Source organism: Microcaecilia unicolor, chromosome 8 (genome assembly GCF_901765095.1).
Source record: "Microcaecilia unicolor chromosome 8, aMicUni1.1, whole genome shotgun sequence".
NCBI classification, from domain to species: domain Eukaryota; kingdom Metazoa; phylum Chordata; class Amphibia; order Gymnophiona; family Siphonopidae; genus Microcaecilia; species Microcaecilia unicolor.
Window position 1 is genome coordinate 195995313 of NC_044038.1, and position 14802 is coordinate 196010114.

The 14802-nt window shown below is 44.5% G+C and overlaps 1 protein-coding gene across 3 annotated transcripts in view; it reads left to right on the plus strand.

Annotated features, from left to right (window-relative positions):
* Positions 1 to 14802, plus strand: part of DNAJC5 (DnaJ heat shock protein family (Hsp40) member C5) — a 159242-nt gene that overhangs the window by 102597 nt on the left and 41843 nt on the right. For all 3 annotated transcript variants that reach the window (XM_030211623.1, XM_030211622.1, XM_030211621.1), the window contains exon 4: positions 949 to 1120. In XM_030211623.1, coding sequence (XP_030067483.1) covers positions 949 to 1120 — 172 coding nt within the window. The remainder of the gene's footprint in view (positions 1 to 948; positions 1121 to 14802) is intronic.

A 14802-nucleotide genomic window follows, 5' to 3' on the forward strand; every position in this document is an offset into this window, starting at 1 on the left:
AGAAGAAAGTTGGGTCTCCTAAGCAGTATTTCAAATGAACATAAATATCATGTATACTTCTAAATCATTCTGACTGAGATTCTTCACCTTAGTCCCTGGAGATCAGGTGTGTATCTGCCTTACAAAGTGTGTGTCATGACATTTATGATTTTATTTCACCCCATTACTTAAGTAAGTGCTGACACCCCGCCATGTATACTTAAATGGATGGTCTTAAATTGTACATCCACAGTCTGAGCATTGCCTGATAGGAAAGCATGCATTATTAAGTTTTAGGCTGCATTAAAAAGTACATCTTTCACACAGTTTTTGGTGAACGGTAGGCGCTATGTGGTGCTTCAGCCATGACTTGTCCTCCCACCTCTCCCCTGATCTCTCCCTTTGCTATTTCTTTCCTGTTACAAATGATATTTCTTTTCTTACTTTGTTTTTTATAAGCTGCTTTGATTTTTTTTTTTTTTCACAAGAAGGTCAGTATATATATCAACAGTAAACATAAACAGATTAGAAGGATTTCAGGGAGCTGGTGAAAGTACACAGGAATGGACTGCTAGCTTGTTTCTGGCTTTCACGCTATATTAGCAAAGATCAGTGCTAATGGCTGGGAGGCTGTGGCCTTTCACGCCAGAAGCAGCCTGGACCCTTCTTTCTGCAAGGAAAAACCTTGGCACCCTGGCAGAAGTTAGAGAAAGTATTCTGGAACTGCTGCCAGATTTTTCACAGTTTTTCTCCCTTAGCCCATCTTGGTTGTGTCTTACAAATGAACTCAAATGTTCTCTAGGCTGTTTTCTAGAATATTTACTATTAATAATCTGTCCAGTTGTGCTGGTTTCAAGTGGTGATTGTTTCCTTAAATTCTTCTCTCCTAAACCCGCCCCCCCCCCCCCCCCCCTCCAACACACCTTCCCTTTTTCCTTTCCCTCTGCTTTCCTGTGTTCTTCCTGGCAGGCCCTGTTTGTCTTCTGTGGACTCATTACTGGCTGCTATTTCTGCTGCTGTCTGTGCTGTTGCTGTAACTGTTGCTGTGGGAAGTGTAAGCCTAAACCTCCCGAGAGTGATAACCAGGACTACTACGTCTCCCCGGAGGACCTGGAGGCACAGTTACAATCCGATGAGAGGGGTAAGAACATTTGGATGTCTACATACACAAATCCTAGGTATTTCCCTGCCCAAGGGTTCAGTGGAATGTGAAGTGACTTCATGAAATAAGGAGCATCGCTGGGAGAAGTGGTATTTGAACCCTGATTTCCCTCATTGGCAGCCTGTACTTTAACAGCTAGGCCACCCTATGCTCTGTGACCCACAGGTGAAGCCAAAGAACAGTGAAGTGCTTTAAAAGTACTGGGATCTTTTCTCAACTTGTATTCGGTTCTGGCAGGTTGACTGCAGCTCTGTGTGTAGATACTTAGAATTAAGGAAATCTGGCCTACCGCACCTAAGTGTTACATAAGTATTGCCATACTGATAAAGACCAAAGGTCCATCAAGCCCAGCATCCTGTTTCCAACAGTGGCCAATCCAGGTCACAAATACCTGGCAAGATCCCAAAAAAGTACAAAACATTTTATACTGCTTATCCCAGAAATAGTGGATTTTCCCCAAGTCCATTTAATAATGGTCTATTGACTTTTCCTTTAGGAACCTTTTTAAAACTCCGCTAAGCTAACTGCCTTTACCACATTCTCTGGCAACAAATTCCAGAGTTTAATTACACGTTGAGTGAAGAAACATTTTCTCCGATTCGTTTTAAATTTACTACATTGTAGCTTCATCGCATGCCCCCTAGTCCTAGTATTTTTGGAAAGCGTAAACAGACGCTTCACATCTACTCGTTCAACTCCACTCATTATTTTATAGACCTCTATCATATCACCCCTCAGCCACCTTTTCTCCAAGCTGAAGAGCCCTAGCCGCTTTAGCCTTTCCTCATAGGGAAGTCGCCCCATCCCCTTTACCATTTTCGTCGCCCTTCTCTGTATCTTTTCTAATTCCACTATATCTTTTTTGAGATGCGGCGACCAGAATTGGACACTATATTTGAGGTGCGGTCGCACCATGGAGCGATACAAAGGCATTATAACATCCTCATTTTTGTTTTCCATTCCTTTCCTAATAATACCTAACATTCTATTTTCATTCTTAGCCGCAGCAGCACATTGAGCAGAAGGTTTCAATGTATCATCAACGACGACACCTAGATCCCTTTCTTGGTCTGTGACTCCTAACGTGGAACCTTGCATGACATAGCTAAAATTCGGGTTTCTCCACGTGCATCACTTTGCACTTGCTCACATTAAACGTCATCTGCCATTAAGACGCCCAGTCTCCCAGTCTCGTAAGGTCCTCTTGTAAATTTTCACAATCCTCCCGCGATTTAATGACTTTGAATAACTGTGTCATCAGCAAATTTAATTACCTTACTAGTTACTCCCATCTCGAGGTCATTTATAAATATGTTAAAAAGCAGCGGTCCCAGCACAGACCCCTGGGGAACCCCACTAACTACCCTTTTCCATTGAGAATACTGACCATTTAGCCCTACTCTTTGTTTTCTATCTTTTAACTAGTTTTTAATCCACAATAGAACACTACCTCTTATCCCATGACTCTCCAATTTCCTCCGGAGTCTTTCATGAGGTACTTTGTCAAACGCCTTTTGAAAATCCAGATACACAATATCAACTGGCTCACCTTTATCCACATGTTTGTTCACCCTTTCAAAGAAATGTGAGGCAAAGATTGGTGAGGCAAGATTTCCCTTCACTAAATCCATGTTGACTTTGTCTCATTAATCCATGCTTTTGAATATGCTCTGTAATTTTCTTCTTTATAATAGTCTCTACCATTTTGCCTGGCACCGACGTCAGACTCACCGGTCTATAATTTCCTGGATCTCCTCTGGAACCTTTTTTTTAAAAATTGGTGTTTCATTGGCTACCCTCCAATCTTCCAGTACCATGCTCAATTTTAAGGATAAATTACATATTACTAACAATAGCTTCACAAATTCATTTTTCAGTTCTATCAGTACTCTGGGATGAATACCATCTGGTCCAGGAGATGTGCTACTCTTCAGTTTGTAGAACTGCCCCATTACATTCTCCAGGTTTACAAAGAATTCATTAAGTTTCTCCGACTCGTCGGCTTCGAATACCATTTCTGGCACCGGTATCCCACCCAAATCTTCCTCGTTGTAGACCGAAGCAAAGAATTTATTTAATCTCTCTTATACCGCTTTGTCTTCCCTAATCGCCCCTTTTACTCCTCGGTCATCTAGCGGTCCAACCGATTCTTTTGCTGGCTTCCTGCTTTTAATATACCTAAAAGAAATTTTACTATGTGTTTTGGCCTCCAACGCAATCTTTTTTTCAAAGTCCCTCTTAGCCTTCCTTATCAGCGCTTTGCATTTGACTTGACATTCCTTATGCTGTTTCTTATTATTTTCAGTTGGTTCCTTCTTCCATTTTCTGAAGGATTTTCTTTTAGCTCTGATAGCTTCCTTCACCTCACTTTTTAACCATGCCGGCTGTCATTTGGTCTTCCGTCCTTCTTTTTTATTACGCGGAATATATTTGGCCTGGGCTTCCAGGATGGTGTTTTTGAACAGCATCCACGCCTGATGTAAATTTTTGATTCTTGCAGCCACTCCTCTAAGTTTTTTTTTTTTTTTTTTCACCGTTCTTCTCATTTTATCATAGTCTCCTTTTTTAAAGTTAAACGCTAACGTATTTGATTTCCTATGTATACTTACTTCAAAGCTAATAACAAATCCGATCATATTATGATCACTGTTATCGAGCGGCCCCAGCACCATTACCTCCCGCACCAGATCATGCGCTCCACTAAGGACTAGGTTTAGAATTTTTCCTTCTCTTGTCGGCTCCTGTACCAGCTACTCCATAAAGCAGTCCTTGATTTCATCAAGGAATTTTACCTCCCTAGCATGCCCTGATGTTACATTTACCCAGTCAATATTGGGGTAATTGAAATCACCCATTATTATTGTGTTGCCCAGTTTGTTTGCGTCCCTAATTTCCTTCAACATTTCTGCATCCGTCTGTTCATCCTGGCCAGGCGGACGGTAGTACGCTCCTATCACTATCCTTTCCCCCTTTACACATGGAATTTCAATCCATAGTGATTCCAAGATATGTTTTTTCCTGCAGAATTTTCAATCTATTTGATTCAAGGCTGTCCTTTAATATACAATGCTACCCCTCCACCAATTCGATCCACCCTATCGCTATGATATAATTTGTACACTTGTTAGACAGTGTCCCACTGGTTATCCTCCTTCCACCAGGTCTCAGAGATGCCTGTTATATCTAATTTTCCATTTAGTGCAATATATTCTAACTCTCCCATCTTATTTCTTAGGCTTCTGGCATTCGCATATAGACATTTCAAGCTATGTCTATATGTTTCAATGTGAAAACTCAAACAAGTAATACCTTTCTTCCCAAGAGAAATGTTCCGCAGCCTGGTACAATCAGTGTTACTAAGTCACCTAGATTACTGCAATGCAGTTTATGCCGGATGCAAAGAACAAATCATTAAGAAACTCCAAACTGCCCAAAACACCGCAGCCAGGCTCATATTTGGAAAAACGAGATTCGAAAGTGCCAAACCCCTACGAGAAAAATTGCACTGGCTCCCAATCAAAGAACGAATAGCGTTCAAAATATGCACCCTGGTCCATAAAATTATTCATGGGGAGACCCCAATATACATGGCAGACCTCATAGACTTACCAACCAGAAACACAAAAAGGACAACATAGTAACATAGTAGATGATGGCAGAAAAAGACCTGCATGGTCCATCCAGTCTGCCCAACAAGATAAACTCACATGTGCTACTTTTTGTGTATACCTTACCTTGATTTGTACCTGTCCTTTTCAGGGCACAGACCGTATAAGTCTGCCCAGCACTATCCCCGCCTCCCACCACCGGCTCTGGCACAGACCGTATAAGTCTGCCCAGCACCGGCTCTGCCACCCAATCTCGGCTAAGCTCCTTAGGATCCATTCCTTCTGAACAGGATTCCTTTATGTTTATCCCACACATGTTTGAATTTTGTTACCGTTTTCGTTTCCACCACCTCCCGCGGGAGGGCATTCCAAGCATCCACTACTCTCTCCATGAAAAAATACTTCCTGACATTTTTCTTGAGTCTGCCCCCCTTCAATCTCATTTCATGTCCTCTCGTTCTACTGCCTTTGCATCTCCGGAAAAGGTTCGTTTGCAGATTAATACCTTTCAAATATTTGAACGTCTGTATCATATCACCCCTGTTTCTCCTTTCCTCCAGAGTATACATGTTCAGGTCCGCAAGTCTCTCCTCATACGTCTTGTAACGCAAATCCCATACCATTCTCGTAGCTTTTCTTTGCACCGCTTCAATTCTTTTTACATCCTTAACAAGATACGGCCTCCAAAACTGAACACAATACTCCAGGTGGGGCCTCACCAATGACTTATACAGGGGCATCAAAACCCCCTTTCTTCTGCTGGTCACACCTCTCTCTATACAGCCTAGCAACCTTCTAGCTTCGGCCACCACCTTGTCACACTGTTTCGTTGCCTTCAATTCTCAGATACTATCACCCCAAGATCCCTCTCCCCATCCGTACCTATCAGACTCTCCCCGCCTAACACATACGTCTCCCGTGGATTTCTACTCCCTAAGTGCATCACTTTGCATTTCTTCGCATTGAATTTTAATTGCCAAACCTTAGACCATTCTTCTAGCTTCCGTAGGTCCTTTTTCATGTTTTCCACTCCCTCCCGAGTGTCCACTCTGTTACAGATCTTAGTATCATCCGCAAATAGGCAAACTTTACCTTCTAACCCTTCGGCAATGTCACTCACAAATATATTGAGCAGAATTGGCCCCAGCACCGATCCTTGTGGCACGCCACTACTCACCTTTCCCTCCTCCGAGCGAATTCCATTCACCACCACCCTCTGGCGTCTGTCCATCAACCAGTTCCTAATCCAGTTCACCACTTCGGGTCCTATCTTCAGCCCATCCAGTTTATTTAAGAGCCTCCTGTGGGGAACCGTGTCAAAAGCTTTGCTGAAATCTAAGTAGATTACGTCCATAGCTCGTCCCTGATTCAATTCTCCTGTCACCCAATCAAAGAACTCAATGAGATTCGTTTGGCACGATTTCCCTTTGGTAAAACCATGTTGTCTCGGATCTTGCAACTTATTGTCTTCCAGGAAATTCACTATCCTTTCCTTCAGCATCGCTTCCATTACTTTTCCAATATCCGAAGTGAGGCTTACCGGCCTGTAGTTTCCAGCTTCTTCCCTATCACCACTTTTGTGAAGAGGGACCACATCCGTCGTTCTCCAATCCCTTGGAACCTCTCCCGTCTGCAAGGATATATTAAACAAATCTTTAAGAGGACCCGCCAGAACCTCTCTGAGCTCCCTCAATATCCTAGGGTGGATCCCATCCGGTCCCATGGCTTTGTCCACCTTTAGCTTTTCAAGTTGTTCATACACACTCTCTTCCGTGAACGGTGCTCTATCCACTTCAATCTCATTTGTACTTTTTCCAGTCCATCGCGGTCCTTCTCCAGGATTTTCTTCTGTGAAAACAGAACAAAAGTATCTATTTAGCAAATTTGCTTTTTCTTCATCATTATCCACATAACGGTTCACAGTATCTTTTAGTCTCACAATTCCCTTTTTAGTCATTCTCCTTTCACTAATATACCTGAAGAAAATTTTGCCACCCCTCCTTACATTTCTAGCCATTTGTTCTTCCGTTTGCGCTTTCGCCAGACGTACCTCTCTCTTGGCTTCTTTTAGTTTCATCCGGTATTCTCCTCGTGTTCCTTTTCTTGAGTTTTTTTTGTATTTCTGGAACGCCAACTCTTTAGCCTTTATTTTCTCAGCCACTTGCTTGGAGAACCATATTGGTTTCCTTACATAAAGGTTCGTGGCCCTATTTATAGCTTCTTTCAGCCTGGACCACTGTCCTTCCACTTCTTGTATTTCCTCCCATCTCATCAGCTCCTTCCTCAGGTATTCCCCCATTTTACTAAAGTCAGCACGCTTGAAATCCAGGACTTTGAGTTTTGAGTGGCCACCCTCCTCTTCAACCGTCATATCAAACCAAACCGTTTCATGGTCACTGCTGCCCAGGTGGGCACCCACTTGGACATTTGACACATTATCCCCATTTGTGAGTACCAGACTAGCGTCGCTCCCTCCCTCGTGGGTTCCGTCACCATTTGTCTGAGCAAAGCACTTTGAAAAGCATCCACGATCTCTCTACTTCTTTCCGATTCCGCAGACGGAACCTTCCAATCTACATCCGGTAGATTGAAATCTCCCAACAACAGTACCTCTCTTTTCTTCCCCAACTTTTGAATATCAGCGATCAGATCATTATCTAGTTCCTCCAATTGTGTCGGGGGTCTATAGACAACACCCATGTGGACAGAGGTTCTATCCTCTCTTTTTAAGGTGATCCATATCGCTTCTTCCTTTCCCCAGTTCCCTGTCATTTCAGTCGCTGTGATATCATTTCTCACATACAGAGCTACTCTTCCACCTTTACGCCCCTCTCTATCCTTCCTAAAAAGATTATAGCCTGGTATGTTTGCATCCCATTCATGGGAACCATTGAGCCATGTCTCTGTGATTGCAACTATGTCCAAGTCTGCCTCCAACATCAGGGCTTGAAGGTCATGAACTTTATTGCTTGCTGACAACATGTACATACCTAAATCTTCACTACCCAAGCTGCAAAGGACTAAAATATAAATCAATCTACGCATCCAGCTTCTCTTACATAAGCACGCAACTATGGAATGCACTACCAAACGTCACGAAAACAATGCATGACCTAACAAACTTCCAGAAATCATTAAAGACCATCTTGTTCAAAAAGGCATACCAAAACGATCCAACTTAATCACCAGAAACATGCAACACAACAAAACCTATAATGGAACTGGACAAAACTCAACTCTACTTAATTTACTATACCACTGTATAACTCTAACGCAGTTACCACTCTTGAAATCTATACCACCCTTGAACTTTAACGCAATACCACTCTGTATTTCTCATACCGGAATTGGTGATCGCCATCACGATACTATGTAAGCCACATTGAGCCTGCAAGTAGGTGGGAAAATGTGGGATAGAAATGCAATAAATAAATAAATGTTTGTTGTTCCTATTTACATCATGTCTGATTTTTATTTAAGGACACCTGATTTACTACGGTCTCTTTTGCAACCTCACTATCGGGATACCCTATCTTCCCTGTTTTGGTGATATCTTTGAAAGATACCTTATTCCGAGCCATGTGCTCTTGAGCAACTGTCGGCCTTCCCCCAGGTATTCACAGAGCTTCAGAAGCCAAAATGATTTCAGGGAGGGGGTAACCAGGTCTTCTGTATCCCTGAAATTCCAGAAGGGCTTTCTAATTAGTCCCAGCGCCCACCTGTCTGACCCCACAATGCCTCTCCCTACCCTTCAGCCTACCTTCTTGGTACACTTAATTTTTCCTTTTCTCCCATGCTCCAAACTTTCACTATGGGCTGAAGGACAAGGTAAAAATTGCAACTTAAACCACTCTGAAACTGGATCTGCGCTTTCCAAGCCCAAGTTTGGGCAAGTCACTTAATCCTCCATTGCTCCAAGTTCAAACTTAGTGAGCCCACTTGGGACAGAAAAAGTACATATAGTATATGTAAACTGCTTTGGTTGTACCCACAGAAAGGCGGTATGTCAAATCCATGACCCTTTACCTTTGACTCTTTGCTTATAGCCCCTCTCTGATCTGTATTCACCCTACCTTACTATGAGGATTTTGAGGATATTGGGTGCAGTTTCACTTTCATCACAACACTGTATAGGCAATTCTATAGCTCCCCTCCTGTAAACAACTTATCTTTCAAACACTTTCCCCTCTTTTAGGCTTCTTTTGCCCCTGGGGGAGCTCTTCCCTCTTGCCCCTGGGTGAGCTCTTCCCTCTTGCAGGCATGTTCACTCCTTTAGAACTTGTTTCTCATTTGGGTGTTAGCTCTGGAAGTTCTTCCACTCTTCCACCTTTTGGACCTTTAGTTACTACTACTACTACTACTACTTAACATTTCTAGAGCGCTACAAGGGTTACGCAGCGCTGTACAGATTAAGAAAAGGACAGTCCCTGCTCCAAGGAGCTTACAATCTAATGGGCGAAATGTCAAGTAGGGGCAAACCAGATTTCCTGAATAGAGGTATGGTGGTTAGGTGCCGAAGGCGACATTGAAGAGGTGGGCTTTTAGCAAGGCTTTGAAGATGGGCAGGGAGGGGGCCTGGCGTATGTTACTCATGGTGGAGCAAGCTTTCTCCTTCTCTAGCGTTGCTGCCCCACTGGGGGGGGGGGGGGGGGGGATGGTATCTCAGATACCAAACTTCTGCAGCTTATCCAGGGAGCCTTTCTGCTCTACCTTCCCATTAACATTTCTCCACAAGACTACTTCTGGATTTCTCTCCTTTTGCCCAAATGGCAAATGATTTTAACATCTTGTCCTCAAAGTCATGTGACGCAATGCTCGGGAGCAGGTGCTGAACAACACCGCTCCTGCCATCCCACCGCTAGACCCGCCGTCAGCATCATTTTTTTTGACTGACAAGATCTGCATACACGTTCGAGACCTTTGCCTGCAGACTCCGGAGCTGTTTGAGATTCTCTCACAAGCGCCATGGCTGCGAAGGGACCGTGCAAGGAGAAAGAGAAAGTCAGAGCGCATGAGGACAAAATGGCGGCCCCATTGAGCCCGGCCACATCCACAATCGGTTCGGCATGGGTAGCAGAGGTGGTGGCCGAGGTAACAGGAGCCATGGAGGTACTATTTGATAAGCGACTGAGCCCAATCGAACTTAAGTTAGAACAATTACAAGACCATATGGGGCAGCTCAGTAAGGATTTGGTAGCGTACCAGCAGTGTCATGGGATATTAGAGGATCGGGTAACCACAATGGAGGAGGATTATGCCCATCTGAAAAATAAGGTGGCAACATATGAAGATAAAATAGAAGACTTGGAGAACAGATCCTGAAGGAACAACCTGAGATTTGTGGGCTTACTAGAGACATTGAGAGAGGGAGATCTGCGGAGCTTTCTGGAAACATGGCTGCCACAGCAATTAAAGCTGCAGCCCTATCGAGAGGACCGCTGTGTGGAAAGGACTCACCGCATGGGACCCCGCCAATTATCTCCACCAAGACCAAGAGTGGTGATTTGCCGCCTACTTAATTTTGCACATAAGTCAGCTATTTTGCAGGCACTAAGAAGTGGCCAAGAATTACAGTATGAAAACAAGAAAATATTATGTTTTCAGGATTACTCTGCAACGGTTGCAGCCCAAAGGTGGCGTTTTTCGCAAGTGTTAAAAACTTTTGCCTTGAAGATACGCTTTGCCCTGCAGTACCCAGCTAAATTGAGAGTGACTTATCAAACAGCAACCAAAGTTTATCATACAGTGGAGGAAGCACAGGATTTCCTGCGTTCAGTGAATTCAGGGCCTTCTAGGGGAGAAAGTCCCGATCATTGACTTGAGATCCGATATTATCATTTGCTGGGAGAAATCACATTACAATTCCAGAGGCCTTGAGATTTGTGACGAGGCTAGCCCCAGTGGCGTAGGAAGGGGGGGGGGGGCGCTCCGCCGTGGGTGCACGCTGCTGGGGGGGTGTCCGCTCCGTTGGTTCCTTGCTCCCTCTGCCCCGGAACAGGTTACTTCCTGTTCCGGGGCAGAGAGAGCAAGAAACCAACGGAGCCGACGCAGCTCCCAGCGACGTGGACTCGGGGGCGGATCGGCCCTCCCACCCGCCTCTCGCTTTTAAATCAATTAAAAATGGGGGGGGGGGCGCAGCGGCGACCCGCCCAGGGTGTCAGCCGCCCTTGCTACGGCACTGGCTAGCTCATGGACGGACTGGACTTGGGGAGCGCTGGATGGTCCAAGATTGGAGGCTTAGCCTGGTATATGGCCAATACTGTGAGATTGCTGCTGAATTAAGTTGTTATAAGAATAAGCGTTTTTTTTTCTTTTTTCCTCTGTCGCTTTGGTCAATTAAGATACAAATGCATATACTTAGAGGGATATGTGGTGGGTGGTGTCTAACGTGACGGTTCCATAGGGGACCCTTAGGTGGGATGGTTGGGGATGTGGAAGATAGCGGGCAGAGGGGGGTTTTTAGAGGGATAGGGGGGTTGGGAGGGAGTCTATACTCAGGATTAGAATTTTATGGGGAACCTTTTGCGGTTCAATTGAAGGTTGTTTGGATGCGCTTAGATTTGCATGTGAGGCCTGTGGGGGAATGTGCTCTGAGGAGGGGATGTGGGCAGGGGCACCCCTCCCCGACCATAGGGTTTATTAATCTGAGATGTTATAGGTCCTGGTGTGAGGTGTACCGCTGAAGGTGGTGACTTGGAATGTGGGAGGTATTAACTCTCCTATTAAACGTTCAAAAATACTGCAACATCTTCAGCATCATCGTATTGATATTGCCTTATTACAAGAGACTCATTTATCAGCCCTTGAACATACTAAGCTCAAACAATGGTGGGTGGGTGGGTGATTGTGTTGCAGCAGTGGCCCAGGGGAAAAAAGGTGGGGTAGCAATCCTGTTTAGGAAGGGGGTGGCGGATAAGGTTGCGCCTCTCTTTACGGATACTGGGGGTAGGTTCTTACTATATGAAGTGTTAGTGCGGGGAAAGAAGTTAATCATTAGGAATGTGTATGCCCCCAACCAACATGATAAACAATTTTATAAGATGGTCACTTCTAAACTTTTGGCATGCCCTCAAAGTGTAATCTTAGTGGGAGGGGATTTTAATTCAGTAATGGATCCTCAACTGGACAAATCCCACCCAGGAAGGACTGGAGCTCTTCATGATAGCAGAGGTTTACCTAATTTATGCCACCAGTTGGATTTAGTGGATGTCTGGTGAGTATTACATTCTCAGGAGAGGGATTTTACACACTTGTCTCGAGCTCACTCTACCCAGGCCCGCATAGATTATATGCTGGCCTCAAGGCAGTTCTTTAACTCAATGCTCAAGGTAGATATCGGGCCTTACGCTATCTCAGACCACGTGTGGGTTTGGATGGACATCAAGTGGTCTCAGCCTCCTCTACAGGGGTGGTGTTGGGCTTTTTCAGTGGAATTATACAGAGATCAGGCCTTTCGGGATAGACCTCAAGAGTTGGAGGGACTACAAAATCCATCATGTAGAGCATGAAGCAGATCCGGTGTTGTACTGGGAGGCAGCGAAGGCGGTGTTACGGGGAGAGATCATTAGTTATACAAGCCACCAAAGGAGGGCTCGAGATAGGGAGATCCTCCGCTTGAGCAGACAAGTAGAAGGGGCCCGCCGAGAGTTTGGACAGTCACATTCCTCAGAACAGAAGCAGAGGGTTTTGGAACTACAGGTGGCATTGAATTAGCTCATACATCAAAGGGCCATCAAATTCCAGATTTATTATAAATATATGCTATATAAGCACGGGAATGAGAGGGGGGGTACCTCCTCTCGCCCCTTATAGCAACTAAAAGAGGACCCTCCAGAGTGCCAAAACTAAACCTTCCAATCTCAGAAACGTTAAAAATCCTTGGAGTCACTATTGACCGCCACCTAACACTCGAAACTCAGGCAAACAACACAACCAAAAAGATGTTCTACTGCATGTGGAAACTGAAAAGAATAAGACAATTCTTCCCAAGATCCGTCTTTCGCAGCCTGGTGCAATCCCTCGTTCTCAGCCATCTGGATTACTGCAACTCACTATACGCAGGTTGCAAAGAGCAAATACTGAGAAAACTCCAAACAGCCCAGAATACAGCAGCCAGACTCATCTTCGGAAAACCAAAATATGAAAGTGCAAAACCCTTACGAGAGAAGCTACACTGGCTCCCACTTAAGGAACGCATTACTTTTAAAGTATGCACATTAGTCCACAAAATCATTCACGGTGAAGCCCCAGCCTACATGTCTGATTTAATAGACTTACCACCAAGAAACGCCAAAAGATCATCCCGAACTTTCCTCAACCTCTACTTCCCTAATTGCAAGGGCTTGAAATACAAGACACTGTACGCGTCAACCTTTTCCTACATGAGCACGCAGTACTGGAATTCACTGCCACGCAACCTGAAAACGATCTACAAGCAAACCACCTTCCGCAAACTACTGAAGATCCATCTTTTTGAGAAAATTTACGGAAAGAACCAAAACACATAAAGCCGCACTCACTGTTCAATAATGCATCATTACAGCCACTCTGAATTCCCATCCCCTATCTCACCTTCTCATCTCCCGCAAACTCACCACACTCATACCTTACTCACAGAAATGTATACCAAATGCTTTCATGTTATTATATACTGCCCCTTTTCGTTTTCCGCTGGTTCCCTCCAATGTATCGCCCCTTTTAGTTTCCCGCTCTTTCCTTCCAATGTCCCAATGATCTTTTCCATTGTTGTATTCCTTATTGTTACTAGACTTTGTCTCGCATAACACCTCATAATGTAATCCATAACTGAGTTGTAACAAACTGTACTTCCAGTTTTCATAACGTATTGTAAGCCACACTGAACCCGCAAAAAGGTGGGAAAATGTGGGATACAAATGCAATAAATAAATAAATAAAATAAATAAAGTTGAATCACGGTGTAACAGTTCAGGCAGATCAGGAAATTAATAAGGAATTCTACTCCTATTATCGACAGTTATACCCCGGAGGATGCGGGGCTCCCCAGTGATCTTTATTGGGCTCATTTGCCCTTGCCATCGGTGACTCAGCAGATACTGAGATGCTTAATAAGCCAATACTAAGCAGAGGAGGTTTCCCTAGGGATTCAGCAAAGTCAATTGGAGAAGGCCCGTGGTATAGATGGGTTTCGGGCGGAATTCTATAAATTACTGGGGGAGGAGATTGTGATCCCCTTAACAGATATGTTCAGTGCTTTGGTGGATGCCAGAACCCTACCTGAGAGTTGAATACAGCGAGAATTATAGTGCTACCAAAACCAGGGAAAGACCCTACATTAGTGGAATCATACCGCTCCGTATCGCTGTTGAATTATGAGGTCAAGCTTCTTGCTAAAATACTAGGGAACCGACTAGCACGCGTGCTCCCGAGGGTTGTGCACGAATCCCAAGTGGGATTTCGGTGGCAAAAAAACTTTGAAAAATGTTGGTCTCTTTAGAATATACACATAGGAAGCACTGGCAATTGCTCCTGGTTAGCTTCAATGCAGAAAAAGCATTCGACCGGGTTTATTGGAATTTTTTATTTGCCACACTGGCCAAGTATGGATTTACAGGGAGATTTCTAGTGACGGTGAAAACCTTATACTCAAATCTGAGGGCGCGAGTCTCGGTTAATGGGGTGGAATCACGCAATTTTCACATTCTAAGAGGCACTAGGCAGGGATGCCCTTTCTCCCCCCTTTTATTTGTCCTAACACTAGATCCGTTGCTGAGAGACATGATGGATAGTCAAGTGGTGCGCGGGGTCTCGGTGGGCACGCAAAGCTTTAAAGTTGCGGCATTTGCAGATGACATTTTGGTACACCTGACAGAACCGCGGGACTCGTTAACCACCCTACTGGAAATCTTTAAAGAATATGGGGACTATGTCAGCCTGCGCTTAAATCTAGGTAAATCAGAGGCTCTAGCATCTTCGGCCCGATTGGTGGCGGAATGGGGGGGGCGGCCTTCCCCTTGCGATGGGCAGAGAAGACCTTTCGATACTTGGGCGTAACCTATGGACGTGACACAATTG